This window comes from Trachypithecus francoisi, unplaced genomic scaffold (genome assembly GCF_009764315.1).
Source record: "Trachypithecus francoisi isolate TF-2019V2 unplaced genomic scaffold, Tfra_2.0 Lachesis_group15, whole genome shotgun sequence".
Lineage (NCBI taxonomy): Eukaryota > Metazoa > Chordata > Mammalia > Primates > Cercopithecidae > Trachypithecus > Trachypithecus francoisi.
In genome coordinates, this window is record NW_022681460.1 from 22,642,428 (window position 1) to 22,664,877 (window position 22,450).

General features: G+C 39.2%; 1 protein-coding gene across 1 annotated transcript in view; it reads left to right on the forward strand.

Annotated features, from left to right (window-relative positions):
- Positions 1–12,590: 12,590 nt before the first annotated feature.
- CLVS2 (clavesin 2) overlaps positions 12,591–22,450 on the forward strand; it is a 74,147-nt gene continuing 64,287 nt past the window's right edge. Inside the window, exons 1-2 of the mRNA XM_033234446.1 lie at positions 12,591–13,370; positions 13,846–14,803. Coding sequence (XP_033090337.1) covers positions 14,415–14,803 — 389 coding nt within the window. The 5' untranslated portion in view covers positions 12,591–13,370; positions 13,846–14,414. The remainder of the gene's footprint in view (positions 13,371–13,845; positions 14,804–22,450) is intronic.

A 22,450-nucleotide genomic window follows, 5' to 3' on the forward strand; every position in this document is an offset into this window, starting at 1 on the left:
AGAGGAAGTTTAGATGAGATAAATCCAGTAGTTGGTGCTACTTTTTGCACTGGAGACACTTTATGATTGAAGAAAGAACAGTTTAGAGTTTGAGAGGCTGACCACTACTTTTGACATCTTTTAAGTTCTAGGGGATTGGTTAGAGTCCATAGCTCATAAAGGGGAAGTGTATTAGAAGCATCTTAGTCTGTTTTGCCTCTATAACAAAAAATACCATAAACTGAATGGCTTATAAACAGCAGAAATGTGTTTCTCACAGCTCTGGAGACTGAGAAGTCCAAGATCAAGCCACCAGTAGATACGTCTGGTGAGGGCTGCTTCCTGTTTCACTGACAGCCATCTTCTTGATATAATCTCACATAGTTGAATCAGTGAACAAACTCTTTGGGGTTTGAAATAATAGCATTAATCCCCCCATTCATGAGAATTCTGCCCTCATGATCTAATCACCTCACAAAGGCCCCACCTCCAAACACCGTTACATTATGAATTAGGATTCTCCTTATGAATTTTGGAGGGAACATAAACATTCAGTTCACAGCAAGAAGTACACTTATGCGGCCGGGCGCGGTGGCTCAAGCCTGTAATCCCAGCACTTTGGGAGGCCGAGACGGGCGGATCACGAGGTCAGGAGATCGAGACCATCCTGGCTAACATGGTGAAACCCCGTCTCTACTAAAAATACAAAAACTAGCCGGGCGAGGTGGCGGGCGCCTGTAGTCCCAGCTACTGTGGAGGCTGAGGCAGGAGAATGGCTTAAACCCGGGAGGCGGAGCTTGCAGTGAGCTGAGATCTGGCCACTGCACTCCAGTCCAGGCGACAGAGCGAGACTCCGCCTCAAAAAAAAAAAAAAAAAAAGAAGTACACTTATGCTCATAGAGTGTGCAGCTCATTTCCTAACAATTTTATTCCCTGAAATGGGACTGAGTTGATCTGCAGTTCTAGTGCCCAATTGTCCATGAGTGCCAGTGTTTTTAGGTGACTGATAGAAGCCAATGTAAAAACTCTTTGGAGACAGATAACACCATCCTAGGCCTCAATTTATTTTGCAAGTGTAAGGACAAGTATATTATAAAAAGATAGAGTCATACACTGAAAAAGATAATGCAATACAACTAAAAATAAACATAATCAATAGATAAAATAATAAATAATAGAACATATCTACCAGGGATCCAAATATGAGAGTTATTAAAGACTTTAAAATCACTGATTATTATGTACAAGGATATAGAAAAATGTTTTGTGTGTGTATATGTCTGTGCATGTATCAAGTAGAAATCCTAAAATCAGAAAATACAATAATTAAAAATAAGAATCAATGAGGCCGGGTGCGGTGGCTCATGCCTGTAATCCCAGAACTTTGGGAGGCCAAGGTGGGTGGACCACGAGGCCAGGAGTTCAAGATAGTGAAACTCTGACCAAGATAGTGAAACATGTCTCTACTAAAAAATGCAAAAAATTAGCAGGACATGGTGGCAGGTGGCTGTAATCCCAACTACTCAGGAGGCTGAGGCAGGAGAACCACTTGAATCCAGGAGGTGGAGGTTGCAGTGAGCCTAGATTGCATCACTGCACTCCAGTCTGGGTGACAAAGCAAGATCCATCTCAAAAAAAAGAAAAAAAAAAAAAGAATTCAATGAAGAGACAGTGAAGACACAGAGCAGCAAATTAGAAAGAACTGAAGAGTGACTTAATAAACTGTAAAACATATTAGATAGAAAACATCCAAAATAAAAGATGGAGAGAAAAAATGATGAATAATGCACATGATACAGTAAGAGATATAGAGAAAATAGTGAGGAGATACAATATGTGTATAACTGGAATTCAGAAGCAGAGGAAAAATAAAATAAAGCAGAAGTGATATTTGAAGATGTCAAGACTTAGATCACTCCAAAATAGATAAGAGTCATCAAGATAGAATCAAGAAGCCTTATAAATGCCATGAAGAATTTTTAAAATGTATAAAAAGTAATACAAGAAAAAAAGAGTGATAAAAGAGTAAAGCAATAGGTGGTTGGAAAGATGGCCGAATAGGAAGAGCTGTGGTCTGCAGCTCCTAGCAAGATCAACCTACAAGGTGGGTGATTTCTGCATTTTCAACTGAAGTACCTGGTTTATCTCACTGGGACTGGTTAGACAGTGGGTGCAGCCCACAGAGGGCAAGCCAAAGCAGAGTGGGGTGTTGCCTCACCCAGGAAGCACAGGGGTTGGGGAACTCCCTCCCCTAGCCAAGGGAAGCCGTGAGGGACTGTGCCATGAGGAACAGTGCACTCTGGCTCAGATACTACACTTTTTCCATGGTCTTCACAACCTGCAGACCAGAAGATTCCCTTGGATTCGTATACCACCAGGGCCTTGAGTTGCAAGCATAAAACTGAGCGGCCCTTTGGGCAGTAACTGAGCTAGCTGCAGGAGATTTTTGTTTGTTTGTTTTGTTTTGTTTGTTAATATCCCAGTGGCGCCTGGAATGCCAATGAGATAGAACTGTTTACGCCTCAGGAAAGGGGGCTGAAGCCAGGAAGCCAAGTGGTCTAGCTCAGTGAATCCCATCCCCACAAAGCCCAGCAAGCAAAGATCCACTGGGTTGAAATTCTTGCTTCCAGGACAGCAGTCTGAAGTTGACCTGGGACACCTGAGCTTGGTACGGGGAGGGGCATCCACTGTTACTGGGGCTTAATAGGCAGTTTTCCCCTCAGAGTGTAAACAAAGCCTCCGGGGAAGTTCGAACTGGATGGAGCCCACCGCAACTCAGCAAAGCTGCTATACCCAGACTGCCTCTTTAGATTCCTCCTCTCTGGGCAGGGCATCTCCGAAAGAAAGACAGCAGCCCCAGTCAGGGGCATATAGATAAAACTCACATCTCCCTTGGACAGAGCGCCTGGGGGAAGGGGCAGCTCTGGGTGCAGCTTCAGCAGACTTAAAGGTTCCCTGCCTCCTAGCTCTGAAGACAGCAGCAGATCTCCCAGTACAGCACTCAAGCTCTGCTAAGGGACAGACTGCCTCCTCAAGTGGGTCCCTAATCCCTGTGTCTTCTGACTGAGAGACACCTCCCAGCAGAGGTCGACAGACACTTCATACAGAAGAGCTCCAGCTGGCATCTGGCAGATGCCCCTCTGGGACGAAGCTTCTAGAGGAATGAACAGGCACCAATCTTTGCTGTTCTGTAGCCTCCCCTGGTGATATCGAGGCAAACAGGTTCTGGAGTGGACCTCCAGCAAACTCCAGCTGACCTGCAGCAGAGGGGCCTGACTGCTAGAAGGAAAACTAACAGACAGAAAGAAATAGCATTAACATCAACAAAAAGGATGTCCACACAAAAACCCCATCAGAAGGTTACCAGCATCAAAGATGAAAGGTAGATAAATCGACAGAAATGAGGAAAAACCAGCGCAAAAAAGGCTGAAAATGTCAAATACCAGAATGCCTCTTCTCCTCCAAAGGATCACTACTCCTTGCCAGTTAGAACAAAACTAGACAGAGAATGAGTTTGACGAATGTACAAAAGTAGGCTTCAGAAAGTGGGTAATAACAAACTCCTCCGAGCTAAAGGAGCATGTTCTAACCCAATGCAAGTAAGCCAAGAACCTCAAAAAAAAGTTAAGAGAAATTGCTAACTAGAATAATCAGTTTAGAGAAGAACATAAATGACCTGATGAAACTGAAAAACATAGCATGAGAACTTTGTGAAGCATACACAAGTATTAACAGCCAAATCGATCAAGCAGAAGAAAGGTTATCAGAGATTGAAGACCAACTTAATTAAATAAAGCATGAAGACAAGATTAGAGAAAAAAGAATGAAGAGGAATGAACAAAGCCTCCAAGAAATATGGGACTATGTGAAGAGACCAAACCTAAATTTGATTGGTGTACCTGAAAGTGACAGGGAGAATGGAACCAAGTTGGAAAACACTCTTCAGATATTATCCAGGAGAACTTTCCCAACCTAGCAAGACAGGCCAACATTCAAATTGAGGAAATACAGAGAATACCACAAAGAGACTCCTTGAGAAGAGCAACCCCAAGACACATAATCATCAGATTCACCAAGGTGGAAATACAGAAAAAAATGTTAAGGGCGGCCAGAGAGAAAGGTCAGGCTACCCACAAAGGGAAGCCCATCAGACTAATAGCAGATTTCTCTGCAGAAACCATACAAGTCAGAAGAGAGTGGGGGATAATATTCAACATTCTTAAAGAAAAGAATTTTCAACCCAGAATTTCATATCCAGCCAAACTAAGCTTCATAAGCAAAGGAGAAATAAAATCTCTTACAGACAAGTAAATGCTGAGAAGTTTTGTCACCACCAGGCCTGCCTTACAAGAGCTTCTGAAGGAAGCACTAAATATAGAAATGAAAAACCAGTACCAGTCACTGCAAAAACACACCAAATTGTAAATATCATCGACACTATGAAGAAACTACATCAACGAATGGGCAAAATAACCAGCTAGCTTCATAATGACAGGATCAAATTCACACATAACAATATTAACCTTAAATATAAATGGGCTACATGCCCCAGTTAAAAGACACAGACTGGAATATTGGATAAAGATTCAAGTCCAATTGGTGTGCTGTATTCATGAGACCCGTCTCACATGCAAAGACACACATAGGCTCAAAATAAAGGGATGGAGGAATATTTACTAAGCAGATGGAAAGAAAAAAAAAGCGGGGGTTGCAATTGTAATCTCTGATAAAAAAAGACTTTAAACCAACAAAGATCAAAAAAGACAAATAAGGGCATTTCATAATGGGAATGGGATCAATGTGACAAGAAGAGCTAACTATCCTAAATATATATACACTCAATACAGGAATACCCAGATTCATAAAGCAAGTTCTTAGAGACCTACAAAGATGCTTAGACTTCCACACAATTATATTGGGAGACATTAACACCCCACTGTCAATATGAGACAGATCAATAAGACAGAAAATTAACAAGGATATTCAGGACTTGAACTCAGCTCTGGACCAAGCAAACCTAATAGATATCTACAGAATTCACCACCCCAAATCAACAGAACATACATTCTTCTAAGCACCACATCGCAATTACTCTAAAATTGACCACATAATTGGAAGTGAAACACTCCTCAGCAAATGCAAAAGAACAGAAATCATAACAAACAGTCTCTTAGACCACAGTGCAATCAAATTAGTACTCAGGATTAAGAAACTCACTCAAAACCACGTAACTACATGGAAACTGAACAACCTGCTCCTAAATGACTACTGGGTAAATAACAACATTAAGGCAGAAATAAATAAGTTCTTTGAAACCAATGAGAACAAAGAACCAATGTACCGGAATCTCTGAGACACAACTAAAGCAGAGTATACAGGGAAATTTATAGCACTAAATGCCCACAGGAGAAACGGGAAAGATCTAAAATCAACATCCTAACATCACAATAAAAAGAACTACAGAAGCAAGAACAAACAAACTGAAAAACTAGCAGAAGACAAGAAATAACTAAGATCAGGGCAGAACTGAAGGAGATAGAGACATAAAAACCCTTCAAAAAATCAATGAATCCAGGAGCTGGTTTTTTGAAAAGACTAACAAAATATATAGATTGCTAGCCACACTAATAAAGAATAAAAGAGAGAAGAACCAAATAGACATTATAAACAATGATAAAGGCGAGATCACCACTAATCCCACAGAAATACAAACTACCATCAGAGAACACTATTAACACCTCTATTCAAAGAAACTAGAAAATCTAGAAGAAATGGATAAATTCCTGGACGCATACACCCTCCCAAGACTAAACCAGGAAGAAGTTGAATCCCTGAATAGATCAATAACAGGTTCTGAAATGGAGGGAGTAATTAATATCCTACCAAACAAAAAAGCACAGGACCAGACGAGTTCATGGCCGAATTCTACCAGAGGTACAAAGAGGAGCTGGTACCATTCCTTCTGAAACTATTCCAAACAATAGAAAAAGAGAGGCTCCTCCCTATCTCATTTTATAAGGCCAGCATCATCCTGATACCAAAGCCTGGCAGAGACACAACAAAATAAAAGAAAACTTCAGGAAAATATCCCTGATGAACGTCAATGAAAAAATCCTCATTAAAATACTGACAAACCGAATCCAGCAGCACATCAAAAAGCTATTCACCATGATCAATTCGGCTTCATCCCTGGGATGCAAGGCGGGTTCAACATATACAAATCAATAAACGTAATCCATCACATAAACAGAACCAAGGACAAAAACCACACGATTATCTCAATAGATGCTGAAAAGGCCTTCAATAAAGTTCAACACCCCTTCATGCTAAAAACTCTCAATAAACTAGGTATTGATGGAACATATCTCAAAATAATAAGAGCTATTTTTGACAAACCCACAGCCAATATCATACTGAATGGGCAAAAGCTGGAAGCATTCCCTTTGAAAACTGGCACAAGACAAGGATGCTGTCTCTTACCGCTCCTATTCAGCATACTATTGGAAGTTCTGGCCAGGGCAATCAGGCAAGAGAAAGAAGTAAAGGACACTCAAATAGGACGAGAGGAAGTCAAATTGTCTCTGTTTGCAGATGACATAATTATAAAACCCCAGCGTCTCAGTCTAAAATCTCCTTAAGTTGATAAGCAACTTCAGCAAAGTCTCAGGATACAAAATCAATGTGCAAAAATCACAAGCATTCCTATACACCAAAATAGAGAGTCAAATCATGAGTGAACTCCCATTCACAATTGCTACAAAGAGAATAAAATAACTAGAAATACAACTTACAAGGGATGTGAAAGACCTCTTCAAGGAGAACTACAAACTACATTTCAAGGAAACAAGAGAGGACACAAACAAATGAACAACACTTTATGCTCATGGATAGGAATAATCAATATTGTGAAAATGGCCACACTTCTGAAAGTAATTTATAGATTCAATGCTATCCCCATTAAGCTATCATTGACTTTCTTCACAGAATTAAAAAAACTACTTTAAGTTTCATGTGGAACCAAAAAAGAACCCGTATAGCCAAGACAATCCTAAGCAAAAAGAACAAAGCTACCTGACTTCAAACTATACTTCAAGGCTACAGTAACCAAAACAGCATGATACTGGTACCAAAACAGATATATAGATTAATGGAACAGAACAGAGGCCTCAGAAATAACACCACACATCTACAACCATATGATCTTTGACAAACCTGACAAAACAACCAATGGGGAAAGAATTCCCTATTTAATAAATGGTGTTGGGAAAACTGGGTAGCCATATGCAGTAAATGGGAACTGGACCCTTTTCTTATACCTTATACAAAAATTAACTCAAGATAGATTAAAGACTTAAATGTAAGACCTAAAACCATACAAACCCTAGAAGAAACCCTAGGCAATACCATTGAGGACATAGGCATGGGCAAAGATTTCATGACTAAAACACCAAAGGCAATGGCAGCAAAAGCCAAAATTGACAAGTGAGATCTAATTAAACTAAAGAGCTTCTGCATAGCAAAAGAAACCATCATCAGAGTGAATAGGCAACCTACAGAATGGGAGAAAGTTTTTGCAATCTGTCCATCTGACAAACGACTAATATCCATAATCTACAAGGAACGTTAACACATGTATAAGAAAAAAACAACCCCATCAGAAAGTGGGCACAGGGTATGAACAGACACTTCTCAAAAGAAGACATTTATGTGCTCAACAAACATGAAAAAAAGCTCATCAGAAATATGCTGAAAATTAAAGATGAGTAGAGAAAATAAAATCAGGTAGAGACAAATAGATATTACTTTCAAAGGAATAATGACAATATTGACAGTTAACTTTACTACAGAGATAATACAAGCCAGAAAAAAAGAAGTGAAATATTTAAAGTATTCAAAGGAAATAGCTGCTAATTTAGAAGCCTATAGCTTACAAATATGTTTTTAGAGTAAAAGTAAAATAAAATAACTTTCAGACAAATAAAACAATTTATAACCCTCAGATCTGCACTAAAGGAAACATTATAATGTGTTCAAATGAAAAAAACAAATCACTACTACATGGAAACCCAGATACAGGAAGGAATAAAGAAGAGTAAAGAGGATACATATGGGGTTAAATATAAAGCATTAATTCTCAAATTTCAGTGTAAATTAGAATCACTCAAAGGACTAAGCAGAAAACTTTGTGAGTCCCTGAATTTTAGGGAGGATTTCTGATTCAGTATGTCAGGCATGCGAGTTTACATTTCTAACAAATTCTCAGGTAATTCTAATGCTGCTGGTCTGGGACCCACACTTTGGGAACCACTGAGGAATATTGGTTGTATAAAAAAAGGTGGAGTTTAAAATTTACATTAAATCACAGTCTACTCACATGTGAAAAATTATTTTTGTGTAACTACAGTTGCCCTGTCCAGTAGGGAAAAAAAGGTGATCTTTTCAACAAAGAGTCTCCATAAATGGTACTGAGTAAACAGGTTATTGACATGGAAAAAAAATTAGTTGACCTCTTTTTCACCTTATGTGCAAAACACAATCTGGTGAATTGCACGTCTAAATGTGAAGGGTAACAACAACAAAACTTCTAGATGGTATACTGGAGAATAAATATCTGAGTAATTATGGGGTATTCTAAGCAGGACTCAAAAAGCACTCTTCATAGGAGAAAAACTGAATTACTTAAAAATTTAAAATTATGGGCCGAGACGGGTGGATCACGAGGTCAGGAGATCGAAACCATCCTGGCTAACATGGTGAAACCCCGTCTCTACTAAAAAATACAAAAATCTAGCAGGGTGAGGTGGCGGGCGCCTGTAGTCCCAGCTACTCGGAGGCTGAGGCAGGAGAATGGCATAAACCCGGGAGGTGGAGCTTGCAGTGAGCTGAGATCCGGCCACTGCACTCCAGCCCGGGCGACAGAGCGAGACTCCGTCTCAAAAAAAAAAAAAAAAAAAAAAAATTTAACATTATGTTGATTAAGAGACAGGGCTAAGAGAGTGAAAAAAAAAAAAAAAAAAGCCATGGACATGGAGAAGATATTCACGACATGAGCAAGTGACAAAGGGTTTATAGTCAGAATCTATAAAGAAGCTCTACAATTCAATATTAAAGCAATCAACACCCTACTATAAACATCAGCAAAATCTCTGAAATGATACTTCACACAAATAATGTACAAATGGCCCAAAACAATGTGGAAGTTTATCCTCATTAGTAATAATGGGAAAGCATACCAAAACCATAATGCAATACCCTTGTTCAGAATGGATAAAGTTAAAATTATAGACAATAATAAGATTTCTGAGAACATGTAACAGTAAGAACACTCATATATTGCTGGGGGATTGGTGAAACAACCATTTGGAAAAGAGTTTGGCATTATTTACTAAATTTGGAGATGCACATCACATATGACCCAAACATTTTCATTCCTAGGTCTCTCCACGTGCACCAAAAGACATGTACCAGAATACATCATGGTTCATAAGATCTGAAACCAACCCAAACTGAAAGCAACCCAAATTTCCCTCCACAGTAGAATGGACACACATATTGTAGTAGGTGTATAAAAATGCAATTCTAGGGCTGGGTGTGGTGGTTCATGCCTGTAATCCCAGTACTTTGGGAGGCCAAGGTGGGCGGATCACAAAGTCAGGAGTTCATAACCAGCCTGACCAACATGGTTAAACCTTGTCTCTACTAAAAATACAAAAATTAGCCAGGAGTGGTGGTGCATGTCTGTAATCCTGTAATCTCAGCTACTCAGGAGGCTGAGGCAGGAAAATCGCTTGAATCTGGGAGGCAGAGGTTGCAGTAAGCCAAGATCACGCCATTGCACTCCAGCCCAGGTGACAGGGGAGACTCTGTCTCAGAAAAAAAAAAAAAAAAAAAAGCAATTGTATGCACCATTACTGAATATGAGGGAGCTTCTACATACAACAACATTGCCAAATCACACCAATTTAATATTGAATGAAAGAGGTCAATCATAACACTACATATGAATGATTACGTTTAAGTTCAGAATCAGAAAAATAAAATTATAGTTATTTAGTTGGTAAAATTAAAAACAAACAAACAAGGATTACTTTAAAAATAAAGACAGTGTGGCTTCCTTTGTTGGAAAGAGGTCAGTAGTTAGGAGGGGAATGGGAGGGAGCTTTCTGGCTACTGACAATGCTTGGTTTCGTAACCTGGTTGGACACCTACATGTGTGTTTCCCTTGTAAGACAGAATTGAGCTGTACATCTTTATTTTGTGCCCCTTTTTGTGCATATATTTTATTTAACAATAAAGAGAGTAAAATGTTTTAAAACGTAAACTACTCTATTCATTTTAAATTTAGCGGTAAACCAAACTCTTCTTTCTAGTTACTTGAAAATACCTGCAGTCCTTGATTTAATTATTTTTCCAATAATGCTTTAATTAATCCTTTTATTTAGATAATTTATTCTCATATTCCAGTTCCTACATTACTTTGCATTAATTTGGCAAGGTAAATTAATATTGAGTGAAAATCAAATGCTCTGATGTCATCTGAATAAACACCTTGTTTAATTTTAGATGGCTTTGTGTATTCATTTTGGTTTCAGAACTGAGTCAAATGTATAAGTAGAGAGAGAATAACAGTATAATCACTAATGGTTTGTAAATATGATTTAAAAATCTTATATATACCTAACTGACCCAATCCAACAATCCTAATGGGTGATAGAGACTATTTCTGTCATATGTTGATATGTTAAAATAAATCTATTTTGAGCAACTCTATTATTGGTAAATAATAAATACCAAAAATGTCATCTTTCAATATTGGTCATATTATGCTGGGCCAAAAAAATAAATTTTATTTTATAAATTTCCTTAAAAATATAGTCTAATATGTCCATCTCAGAGAACAAAATTAAGCAATTGGATTTTCATCAAGGTGAAAGATCTATGTTTTAACTCTACTTACAGGCTAACAAGTTAGCTGGCTATAGTTTCATGGATGCAGATGGAAGATGCAAAACTCCTGGCTTAGACATAAAGGATTTTGTCACTCAGGCATAGCAGGCGGTATGAGTATCTGCTTATCTTGCACTGTTCCCTTGAGCTCTAATTCCCACAGAGATAAGAAGGAGCATCAAGTGATACTGGGATAAACAGTGGGTGGCATTACAGCAGAGTAGCTCTGAGTTTAGGGAATTCAAATAAGCCTGCCTACCTTTTGGTCAGGAGAGGGATATGACAGCTTTCAAGGCTTTGTTTCAGATGGAGGTACTATCTCTATCTTCCAAGATCTTCCAAGACCATTTACTGTACAAATACCCTTGAAACGATAGTCTAGGAAAAAGGGCAGTTAGTGGCTTGCTCATAAGACAGGTAGAAACACAATGGATCCAGGGAGAATTGTCTCTCCATGTTGGTGATGACTCTAACCCCTTCATACAGTTGATATGAAACATAAATTTTCTTCAACCTCTAAAATATTAGACAAAAATGATTTTTTTCCAATTTCTAAAAATGAGAACCAAAAATTGAACAGTTCATATTGGATTCAGAATGCTTGAGAAAGTCATAATCACTTAAAATCCTATAAGGAACTTATATAGAGAATATGTGTACAACCCACACATGTATTAACATACATGCACTCACCTAAGTGGTTTGTTTTCTGCCTTCCCCATTTAAAACATAAATTCCTTGACAATAATGACTGTGTGTGTGTGTGTTTGTAAGTGTGTGTAATTTATTGTCTTATTCGGGTTCCTATATTAATTTGCATTAATTTAATTAATAAATGCTCTAGCTCTACCATACAACCCTTTTCCTTCTTTCTTTTTGTCAGCACCATCGCCGTGAGAACAGCAAAAAAAGTGTGCCTGTATTTTGAGGGTTCTCGTAGTCATTAAAATTGAAAATGACAAGGTAAGAAATGTCAAGATAAGAAAATGACAAAATTTGCTTGTGTTGAAGACCACCTCCTATACATGGAATCCAGAAAAATGACCCATACCTCGTGGAACTCAGTAAATATTAGTTGCATTGAGTCAACTTCAATTCAAGACCCCATTCTACAATTCGTAAGTCAAAAGTTGCTCCTAGTAACACGCTCAGTAATACGTGCTGTGTTTTGAAAATAGAAAATATCCCTTTTCCTCAAATCCGTAGTCATTTTAAGCGCAATGACTCCTGTTTATTTATAATGATTCTCATATGCAGATGTATACAACTGAAGGAAGGATGGTATGTGTTTCCAGAAATATTTGCTTTATCATGAGATATGACTGAAGCACCTATTTGTTTCTTCCTTTGAGAATTATGTTTTTATTATCATTTACCCTAGTGCTCATTTTTATCCTTTTCAACAGAAATTTAGCAGTGAGACTGTATGGTTGAAAAACTACTCATGTAAGTTCCTCCGGAGGCTTAACCATCAACACATTGCCTTGGAACCACTCTGGTCTTTTCTAAATTAAATATCTCTGTCTACAACAAATGCGAAAAGTACAAAATGTTTCCGTACTCCTTCTGCATCAAAATTGCCTCCTACAGGAACTAGAAAATGCGTGTCAATATGTATTACCGTCTACAACAGCTACTCTCCCGGCCGATCTGGGGTCTTGCACACAAAGGGCGAGAGAGGGGCGTGGGGAGGCTGGAAAGCATCGCTGTCCCCCCGCTGGCCCGGCGACGTCCGCTCAGCAGCCTGCTGAGGAGTGGGGACGAAGAGCAGCCTAAACTTAGGGCTCGGGATGTTTCGATGCCACCCAAATTGCCGTCCTACCCCAACCAGGCAGGGAGAGGAGCGGAGTGCGCGCGCGAGCTGAGTGAGTGCTTACGTCGCAGCGAGATCTGTGCTGGGATAATTAGAGAGGAGTTGGGCTGAGCCGAGTCCTCTTTTAGCAGCAGCAGCCGGAGCCGCCGCCGCCGCCCGAAGGGGCGCGCCCGACTCGGACAGCTCGGGAGAGCCCCAGGAGAGGCCAGCGCCGCGCAGCAGCCGCCCGGCTGCGCCCACCGCCCCGGCTGCTCCCGGAGGGCGCACAAAGGCGGTGACCGCCCGAGTGGCCTTCTCCATCCAGGCGTTCGGATCCTACTCCCCATCTTCTCTCCCAAAGGCGAAAATGGCAGGGCCAGGCGAGGACCTGGGACAGCGGTGGCCCTAGCCCTGCGATCCCCACCCCTCCTGCTGGGAGAGGCTGCGGGCTGCCCGCGGACGATGTGGCCGCGACTGCCCCCGAGCGCATCTTCGGCCCGGGTCCCCGCCGCCGCCCCTCTTCTCTGCTCCTTCCATCCTGCCCAGAGGAGTTGATGCCGCTGTCGCCGCCGCCGCCGCCGCTGCTGAAGCCGCGGCTGATGGATGCCAAGGAGTGCCGCATTGCTTAGCGACCCCGCCTCCGGGTTTGCTGGTAGGAGCGGCTGCTCTTTCTTCTTTCTTGCTTTGGGGTTTTATAGAAAAGATAAGGACATTTTTATTTCATTCTCCCAACGCTCTCCCCTTGTCTTCGTTTTTGAAATGTGCATTCCCAGAAAGATCCCCGGTCTCCTCCTTCCCTCCCCCCTCCCCCCTTTTCTCCCACCCCGCGGCAAGTCCCTGGAAATGAAGGGCTAGAGGAAGGCAGAAGTTGGGGGTGGGGTTGAGGGAGCCCACGCTGGTACCAACGCCACCAGAACCCCTGCTGGTGCCTTATGAGATCACGGTGTATCTCAAAGGGGAGGTGGGAAGGTACGCTATCTGCAGAGTCTCCACCTAATTGGATCACAATAATCTTAAATAAATCACACAAATATGTCTTTTAAAAATATCGTCTTTGAATAAGTAGAGGGAGAAATAATCTCCTTTCTCCCCGTCTTTCTCTCTGTCTCTTTTTCTTTCTGGCAAAGATGATCTCTCTCCGCCCTGGAGCTCAGCGCTGAAGAGCTACCTTATTATTAATCAGAATTTCCATCGCCACCCCTGGCAGGCGTATCCTTCAGCAGGGACCGCAGGAACATTCACAGTGCAGGGGCTGAGATGTGCGTGGGGGTTGTTTTTGTTACATCTTGGAAGAGAAGAGAAGAGGACAGTACCAAGATCAGAACCACCCGTGCTAGGTGGGATTAGGGGTGATTTGTTAGGAGAGAGAAAGGACAAGAAGAGGCGTGCAGAGCCCTTCAGGGGTTTACATCTCTTTAAAGGAAAGGGAAGAGGGAACCAAAGTGAGGTGTTGTATTTTAGGGGGCGGAGGAAGAAGTTTACACCACTCCGTCCCCCACCCCCACCCCAGTAAAGCTGGGGGAAAGTAGGAGCAACAGGGCACTTGATTGGACACCAAGATTATTAATTTCCTGTAGGGGAGAGGAAGCAGGCCGCAGGAGGTCTGGGGGCTGGAGTCTGGTGGTGGCAAGGGCCAGGTTTGCTTTGGGACAGTCAACAAGGGCTTCTGAGGGAAATCTCCGGGATAGGCAGAACAATGACTCATTTGCAAGCTGGTCTCTCCCCTGAGACCCTGGAGAAAGCTCGCCTGGAGCTCAATGAAAACCCAGACACGCTGCACCAGGACATCCAGGAGGTGAGGGATATGGTCATCACCAGGCCGGACATTGGCTTTCTGCGCACGGATGATGCCTTCATCTTACGCTTCTTGCGGGCTAGGAAGTTTCATCACTTTGAGGCCTTCCGCCTCCTGGCGCAGTACTTTGAGTACCGGCAGCAGAACCTGGACATGTTCAAAAGCTTTAAGGCCACCGACCCTGGCATCAAGCAGGCACTGAAGGATGGCTTCCCGGGGGGCCTGGCCAATCTGGACCACTATGGCAGGAAGATTCTAGTCCTTTTTGCTGCCAATTGGGATCAGAGCAGGTAAATCCTAAATCCAAACTTGTGTTCTCCTTTTACTCTCCCATTTTCCAGAATTTACCCCGAGTAGTGTCATGGTTTTGTAGATTTGATATTTTTGTTTATTAGGCTTGGAGTAAAGAGAAACAAACCAGGAGATGAGTTTTTGGTGAGTACCCTGGGAAGGGAGGTAGGCTTGTAGTTTTGCTTTTAAAACTTACTTCATTAACACCCAGTTTCTACTGCAGCTTTAAGGTGCTACCTTAACCATATTATTGCAACTAGATCTAAATCACTTAACCTGTAAATAAAGCTTCTTTATATGTTTCACCTTCTGAGTAAGTTTATTAGGCTGGATAAACCAGTATGAAAATGAGGACAACTTTTCCTCCTTCTTCCTAAAAAAATTATTAAACTAGACCCATCATCATGGTCCTCCTCCTCCTCCTCCTCCTCATCATCATCATCCTCTCTTTGGTACTGATGTTTTATCTTTTAAGCATAGCCTGGTGTTCGACCAAAAGCAAGTAGTTTTGTTGCTTGGGAACTTCTCTGCTTGGTGATGTGTAGAAGAAGGAATAATATGGTGTGTGTCCCTTCAATGAAAGGAAGAGTTTCATCCTCTGTCGCTGAGCATGCCTGCTGAAACTGAAAATGTACACTGACTGGTGTATGTGTTCTACACTTGCCACTAATCTAAAGAATCTGTTTCCTGTCTCATGTGATTTTTCATCTTTTGGAAGGAAGTAGAAAATATTCAGATGTGTCAGTTGGTGGACTTTTTGAGCTCCTGTGCTATTTAATAGAGGAGAAATAATATTCTTTTTATCAACATTATTATAGAAAAATGTAGACAATGACACTTCTCTATCCTCAATCAGAACTGTTTTCTCAGACTGAAAGATATAAGAAATTATGCAAGGCTCTTGTGTAAGGTAGTTTCAATTAAGTTCAAAGTTAAATATATTTCATGGGACTTAAAAATGCTACCAGAGCTATGAATCATAAGAAGCTGCTTGTTAAGACATTGGTGTATTTTTAGTTCTGTGAATGGTGACTTTCGATGCATATGGTTAGTTTAAATAATCTCTGGAGCTATTGTACAAGACATTTACAGTTACTGAGAAGGCTTGTAGATCATAGAGATTTCCAGATAGGCTTCTGAGTCTTGGTATTTTAGAATATAAATTAATATTTTTAATTATTTTTTTCCTCTCATTTTATTGTGATTTTTTTCCTTGTAATTCTAGGTTGAGAATCACTCTGATTTTTTTAGGCAAATAGAAAGACAAACTACTACCTGAAGATTCATAATGCTCAGAAACTCATACAGAGTTAGTCATTCAGAGGGAATGGAGTTTTGTTACTTACTTTGGCCAGTTATAGAGATGTTATTCGACTTTTTATCAGGTAGCTTGAAATTTTAAAGAATTACAACATTTTGTCCATTGACCACAATTTTTGTTTAAAAATGTTTTTTTCATCATAAAAGTACATTGTAGGATCATGCAAATCAATGACTGTGTATAACAAAGCTGAAACATTTTATTCAAGGAAAAAACTAATATTCTGTATGTCAGATTGGAACTTTGTTAATTTAGCTATAGTGAAATGGAAATTCGAAATTTTATATTTATATAAATCTTGAAGTCTGTTAGAGATACCATTATGGAGGCAGATTGCAATCAGATATATATATACATACATATATATATCAGACCTATTTTCATTAATTTCTATAAGTACACTAATATTCATAATGATTTGTAAACCTAAATAAGATGAAAGTCACTTATAATTTTCATATATATGAGAAGGTGATAATTCTGAATTTATTAAAGACACTCTGTTTTAGTTGTCCATCTCATGCTTCCATATAAAGGGAAGATAACTAGTAATCAAATTCTCTTTCTCTGGGAATCTACAATGGAAAGGAAGTTAATAATTGGTATATAGAATTATATTTTATTAAACTTACACATAATCTTAAATACTAAAATGTTGTGTATTAGAACAAAATGAAAAGCTGTATTCTGTAGAAATACCCTGTCAAGATGTCTAGAATTGTAATTATGAATTCTATTTCTATGGTTGGAAATAAACAGGTATAATCAAGAAGTAATAGCATATCAAGGTGAAAATATATACAAGTGATTTAGAGCTTAGTCGAAATTTCAGTCGAGTTTCTTCCTATATTAAAAAAATAATAATTCCCTCTTCTTCCTCACCTTCCCTTTATCCCAAATCTACATAACCCAATGACAGGGACTAGTGGACAAACAGATCTGTCATCTTGGCACCCTCTATAAACCTTTATCACTGGAGCATATGCATAAAAACTTCCCTGGCTCCTGCACTGAAACTCAAAGGACGGCTGCCTTTCTGTCAATGCCAGGATGTTACCAACCCTTCTCAGCTTGAATTCCTTTCCTCTACCCTGAAGGCTCCTTGACTCCTTCAGAAGTCTGCCTCTTTCCCTAGATGTTTAAGTTACTATTATTGCTCTGTTTGGTGGATGATGCCATGTACTAGTTTCTCTTGTCCTTCATCCCTCCCTTGTTCTGTGAGTGAGATATTCTCACCTTTCAAGCCTTGATCCCGCCAATCCAAAGCTACTTGGATTTCTCCAGAAGACTGCATATCTGAAAATAATCCTAACAACATTCTTTGAGTTGTTAAGTGAATCACCCGGCTTTCAACAACTTTCTTAAAAAGTAGCCTGTTTTAAAGAAAGAGTATGTGAGAAGTGTAGATAATTACATAGGTAAATTCTAGAAATGAGGCAGAAGAAAATGCCTTCATTTATTTGGAAAACAGGTTATTTATAACTTTCCAACTACAAAAGGAAAACCAAGATTTTATGAATTTTTAAAAAATTTGTAAAGACCCCCAACAGAATTGATCTAAGAAAAAGACTACATCACGTTATCATATTTATTACAGCACTTGAACTAGAGTAGATGCTCAATAAATATTAGAGTTGAATTGAATTATGCATTTGTATAAAAAGAATTCTGAGTAGAGATTTATTTGATATATGCTTTCTCCTCTATCAAATTTGTAGGACAATTTTCTGTGCTCCTCAGGACACTGAAAACAGTAAAAGCATGTGAGACAGTGACTATAAATAAAATAGTGTCCGTTTCTGCTGCAATATAGTGTAGGTTAGTTTTAGGTTATTGTAAAGAATTGGATGATTTCCAAAGTCTTTTTGAGAGACATGGCATCATTAAGAAGACTAACGTAAAATTGTAATATTTACAGTGTACCCTCCTTCTAACAAATCTAAAAAAAAAAAAAATGGAAATACTCAAATGTCAAAATGACTTGCAGTGTGGTCTGTGGTTCTTTCAAAAAAAGAATAGGGCAGGTCCAGATGACCTGTTACATTTATTGAGCTGTACCTTGGAAAGGATTCATATAATTTTATCTCCTTTTAGATTGCCTTACATAATTTCTGACAAGAAATGTAAATGCCATGAAATTAAAAACGATTTGACTGTTACACTGCATCACAAAGATGCCTTTATCCTCCATGCACTGCATACTGTTTTCCTTCCTAAATGATAGTGACCTGCTTAGGACTCAGCAAATACCTTCAAATGGTTTGCATGATCTTTTCAACAGAGTATGAGGATAATGTGTCATAAAGCTAGCAGAGGTAACCCGGCTGGAGAAAAGGAAACTTGGAAAGAAAGTACATGGCATTCTAGGTCCTAGAGCATGCAAGCAAGTATCTAAGAAATTGAAATCTGCTGTCACATAATTATTGGAAATATTCATGAGTGAAATTGTGTCACCTGAAACATAATGATGATAGGAAGTATGAGAGTTCACCTGTAAGCTGTCAGCCTGCAAGTCATATTTCATTTCTCTAGATCTCATTATAAGTATGTAGTTCACTATGCTTTAGTAGAGCAAACAACCATTTATCTGGAATATGGTTAATAGTCATTAGAAACGGTACTTCTCTGAACTTTAGTATAGCAAACCACAATTATCTGGAATCTAGTTAATGGCCATTCAAAAACAAGCACAGTTAGAACCGAAATGATTCTTAGCATGTTGGCAATCCAGAAAGCACTGACCACCATGCATGGTCTTTGGCTTATCATAGTGGATACTGATTACCACTTACAGTAGTGAAGCTCTGGAAGGGGCAGAAAATTGATTGCTCAGACATTGATATGATCCTTCAACTTTCCTGGAATTTGCCCCAAAAGCTTGTCAGTTTTCTCCTACTGTGTGGCTTTTTCATACAAAAGCAAACATTGTATGAATGGTTGCTATTTGTGGTTCAGTTTGAATTATGATCATGTTTCCATTTACTAAAATAATATGGCCAATATTCAGAATAGAAGATTATGGTGATGATAGCTTACAATTTTAAAACATAGCCACAGACTACACAGATTGCATTAATGCCAGTCACAAAGCTTTACTTATCTCTGGAATTGTACTAAAAGTAAATAAAAATAAAATAAAATAAAATAAACAGGAATAGATTAGAACAGTCCAGGGCAATTATCCAGATAATTGTGGAGAAATATTTGTACTCAGCAACAAAAAAAGCAAAAAAAAAAAAAAACAAAAGAGGTTTAACTTTGCAGCTTAATTTTTCAAGAATTTTTTTCTCAGTTTATTAACATATTAAATAATTCCCAACTTTTTGCTTCAATACCTAGTTATACCTAGTGGCACAGTCAGGAGTTCTTCTCTTAAAAATTTTGGAGGCATAGCTTTGCTGTCTTTTGGGTGGATACTGGTTAAGGCCAAACCACAAATGGCAGGTGTGTATTCCATGGGACCTCTGTCCCAGTAGAGCTTCCATCTTGCTTCCTTTCAGGGAAACTCTTTTAGCAAGTCCTCTACTGACTGCAACTTATTCCAAAGTATACTCTTGGTACATATCATGGCAAATAGGGGAGGGAAAAAGTTGTCCTGATAAATATTGGAGGAATACTGTGATGAATCTCTGCAAAAATAGGACAATCTCCAAAAACTGGGGCAATTATGCAATAATTAGTAAAATAATCCCGAAATAACAGCAAAAGCTACAAGTGCCAACCTTCAGTAGGACGTTGACTAAGTCTGGCCTGAGCCAAGCTATTTTCATGTTTCAAAATCAACTTTAAACAAGGTCGAAAAGCAAAGGATTTGAGGTTACTACAGTGTCCTGAAAGGATGCCTCAAAAGAAATGTTTAAAGATATTTTAAAACATGAGCCAGTAGTATATTAACAAGTTATCCTTAGTAATTTAATAAATTTCCTCCTTTCTGAGGGAAATATTAAATTCTCTTACTTCACTGAGGGCAGGTACATCTATTTCACTATTACAGTAAGTGGTTATTACACTATTATAGTATCATGAAGGAAAGGATACTCCTGTATGTGGAATACTTATGATATCAAATGACAAACTGAATGATTAATATTTCACTCAAATGAATTAAAAAATACACTTTGGTTGAGCATTTGTTATGTACGTAGCATTTTAGTAGGTACTGAGGGCAAATAAAGACACATACATTGTACTATTAAGTGATATGTAATAGTATCTCTCTGGGAAGAAAAAACATGTAAAGCTGAGTAACTCTCAGAGGTCATATGCAACTAATGAGGATATTGTTTACCAATGCTAGAAGTTGGGTACAGGTGGGCAGCTGTGGGCTACTTAGTGTTGTGTAGGAAAAACATTGCCTGCTTGGTTAACTGAATTCAACATTTATTGTTCCATTTTTATTCATTATTCATTTAAAAATAATTCTACTGTGTGTATTGTAGCAATTAAGTACTTCATTCATGATCATACAATTAGTAAGTGAATTAGTCACCTTGTGTGTGTGTGTGTGTGTGTGTGTGTAGACAGTTACCAACCTAAATCTAGGGAAAGGAAAATGTATAAAAAGATCAAGCTCTGATAATTAAAGATAATTCCATCTATGGTTTAGAAAATCTCGGTTAAATATAACAATACAGGCAATTAGTAACAGAATGTTAAGGTGGAAGAATAAACTTTCTGAAGTCGAAGACTTTACTAACTAGATGTTTGCTTAAAGTACTTTGCCCTGATAAACCATAATTCCATCTATGGTTTAGAAAATCTCGGTTAAATATAACAATACAGGCAATTAGTAACAGAATGTTAAGGTGGAAGAATAAACTTTCTGAAGTCGAAGACTTTACTAACTAGATGTTTGCTTAAAGTACTTTGCCCTGATAAAAAGAGTTGCCTTTCCAATGTGTTTGTGTGCTCCCAGTACGGTTCTGTTTTATTTTATTTTATTTTCTGGTGGCAATAGATGCAAAAGTTTTTCTTTACTCATCTTCTTCAAAGAAAGACATTTTGCCTGTAGATGTTTCATTTCCAGTGATTCTGTTGTTCTCAATCACCTGCATTCCCACAGCAGCAATATTAAAGCAAGGCTCAGACATCTAATCATCTGTGCTTAGTAATACAAGCCAGACAGATGAAATTTCAAGAGTTCATATTTCCTCCAGGGATTGTGGATTTAGCCATTTCTTATTCTGAGTCCTAAGGATGTCTTATTGCTTTTCCTCCACCAAAGTTCCCTATTGTGGTGAGGCTGGAGAGTGCCAGGATATTGACTTCCTGATCTCCTATTTTCTGATATACATATTATGCTACCGTGAAAAAGCAGACCAGGCCAGGCACGGTGGCTCATGCCTGTAATCCCAACACTTTGGGAGGCCGAGGCAGGTGGATCACCTGAGGTCAGGAGTTGGAGACCAGCCTGGCCAACATGGTGAAACCCTGTCTCTACTAAAAATACAAAAATTAGCTGGGCCTTGTGGTGGGTGCCTGTAAACCCAGCTACTAGGGAGGCTGAGGCAGGAGAATCGCTTGAACCCAGGAGGTAGAGGTTTCAGTGAGCTGAGATCATGCCATAGCACTCCAGCTTGGGCAACAAGAACAAAACTGTATCTCCAAAGAAAAAAAAAAGAAAAAGCAGACCAATTATTTATTCATCAAACTCTGTTCTGAGTAGGAGGCACCATGAGGAGGGAAGAGCACTGGTCTATGTGTTATTAGAAAACTTGGCTTCGAATCTAGGTTCCCCGTTTTTCCTAAGGTGATTTTAAGCAAACTGTTTAATTTCTCTGAGACCCTCTGTCCTCATCTGTGAAATAATAGGAACAAATTCAGCTCAGAGATTTTGCAATTGTTTTGAGATTAAGATAATGCATTTGAAATTGCTTTGGAAATCTTAAACTATTACCCAGATAGTCATATTATTATTATTACCACTCAGTAATATAAAACACCTGGAAGCTTCATCAGCTTTACCATTAACAGTACCCTGAGGCATTAATAAAGGTAAAATTCTCCTTTTTTCCCTCCCCCTAGCACCTTCTACTATGAAGTGCCTCAGACTCAGAAAATGTGGCTTAATGAAAACTGAGGGGTAGGGGCAGCCTTAATGAAGAATTTAATAATGGCGGATTGATTTAGTGACAAAGAGAAATTGCTGGTGTTGTGCTGCTCAATGCGATGCCAAGATACTAGTTTTTTCCTGTCATGCTGAAAAGGATGAAAAGTAGAAGGACATGACCTATTTGTCATTAAGTTGATCTTTGCACTGATTGAAAGCTGTGGTAGAGGAGGAGATGCTGTGAATCCCAGCAACGAAGCATGGGTCAGGTAGTCA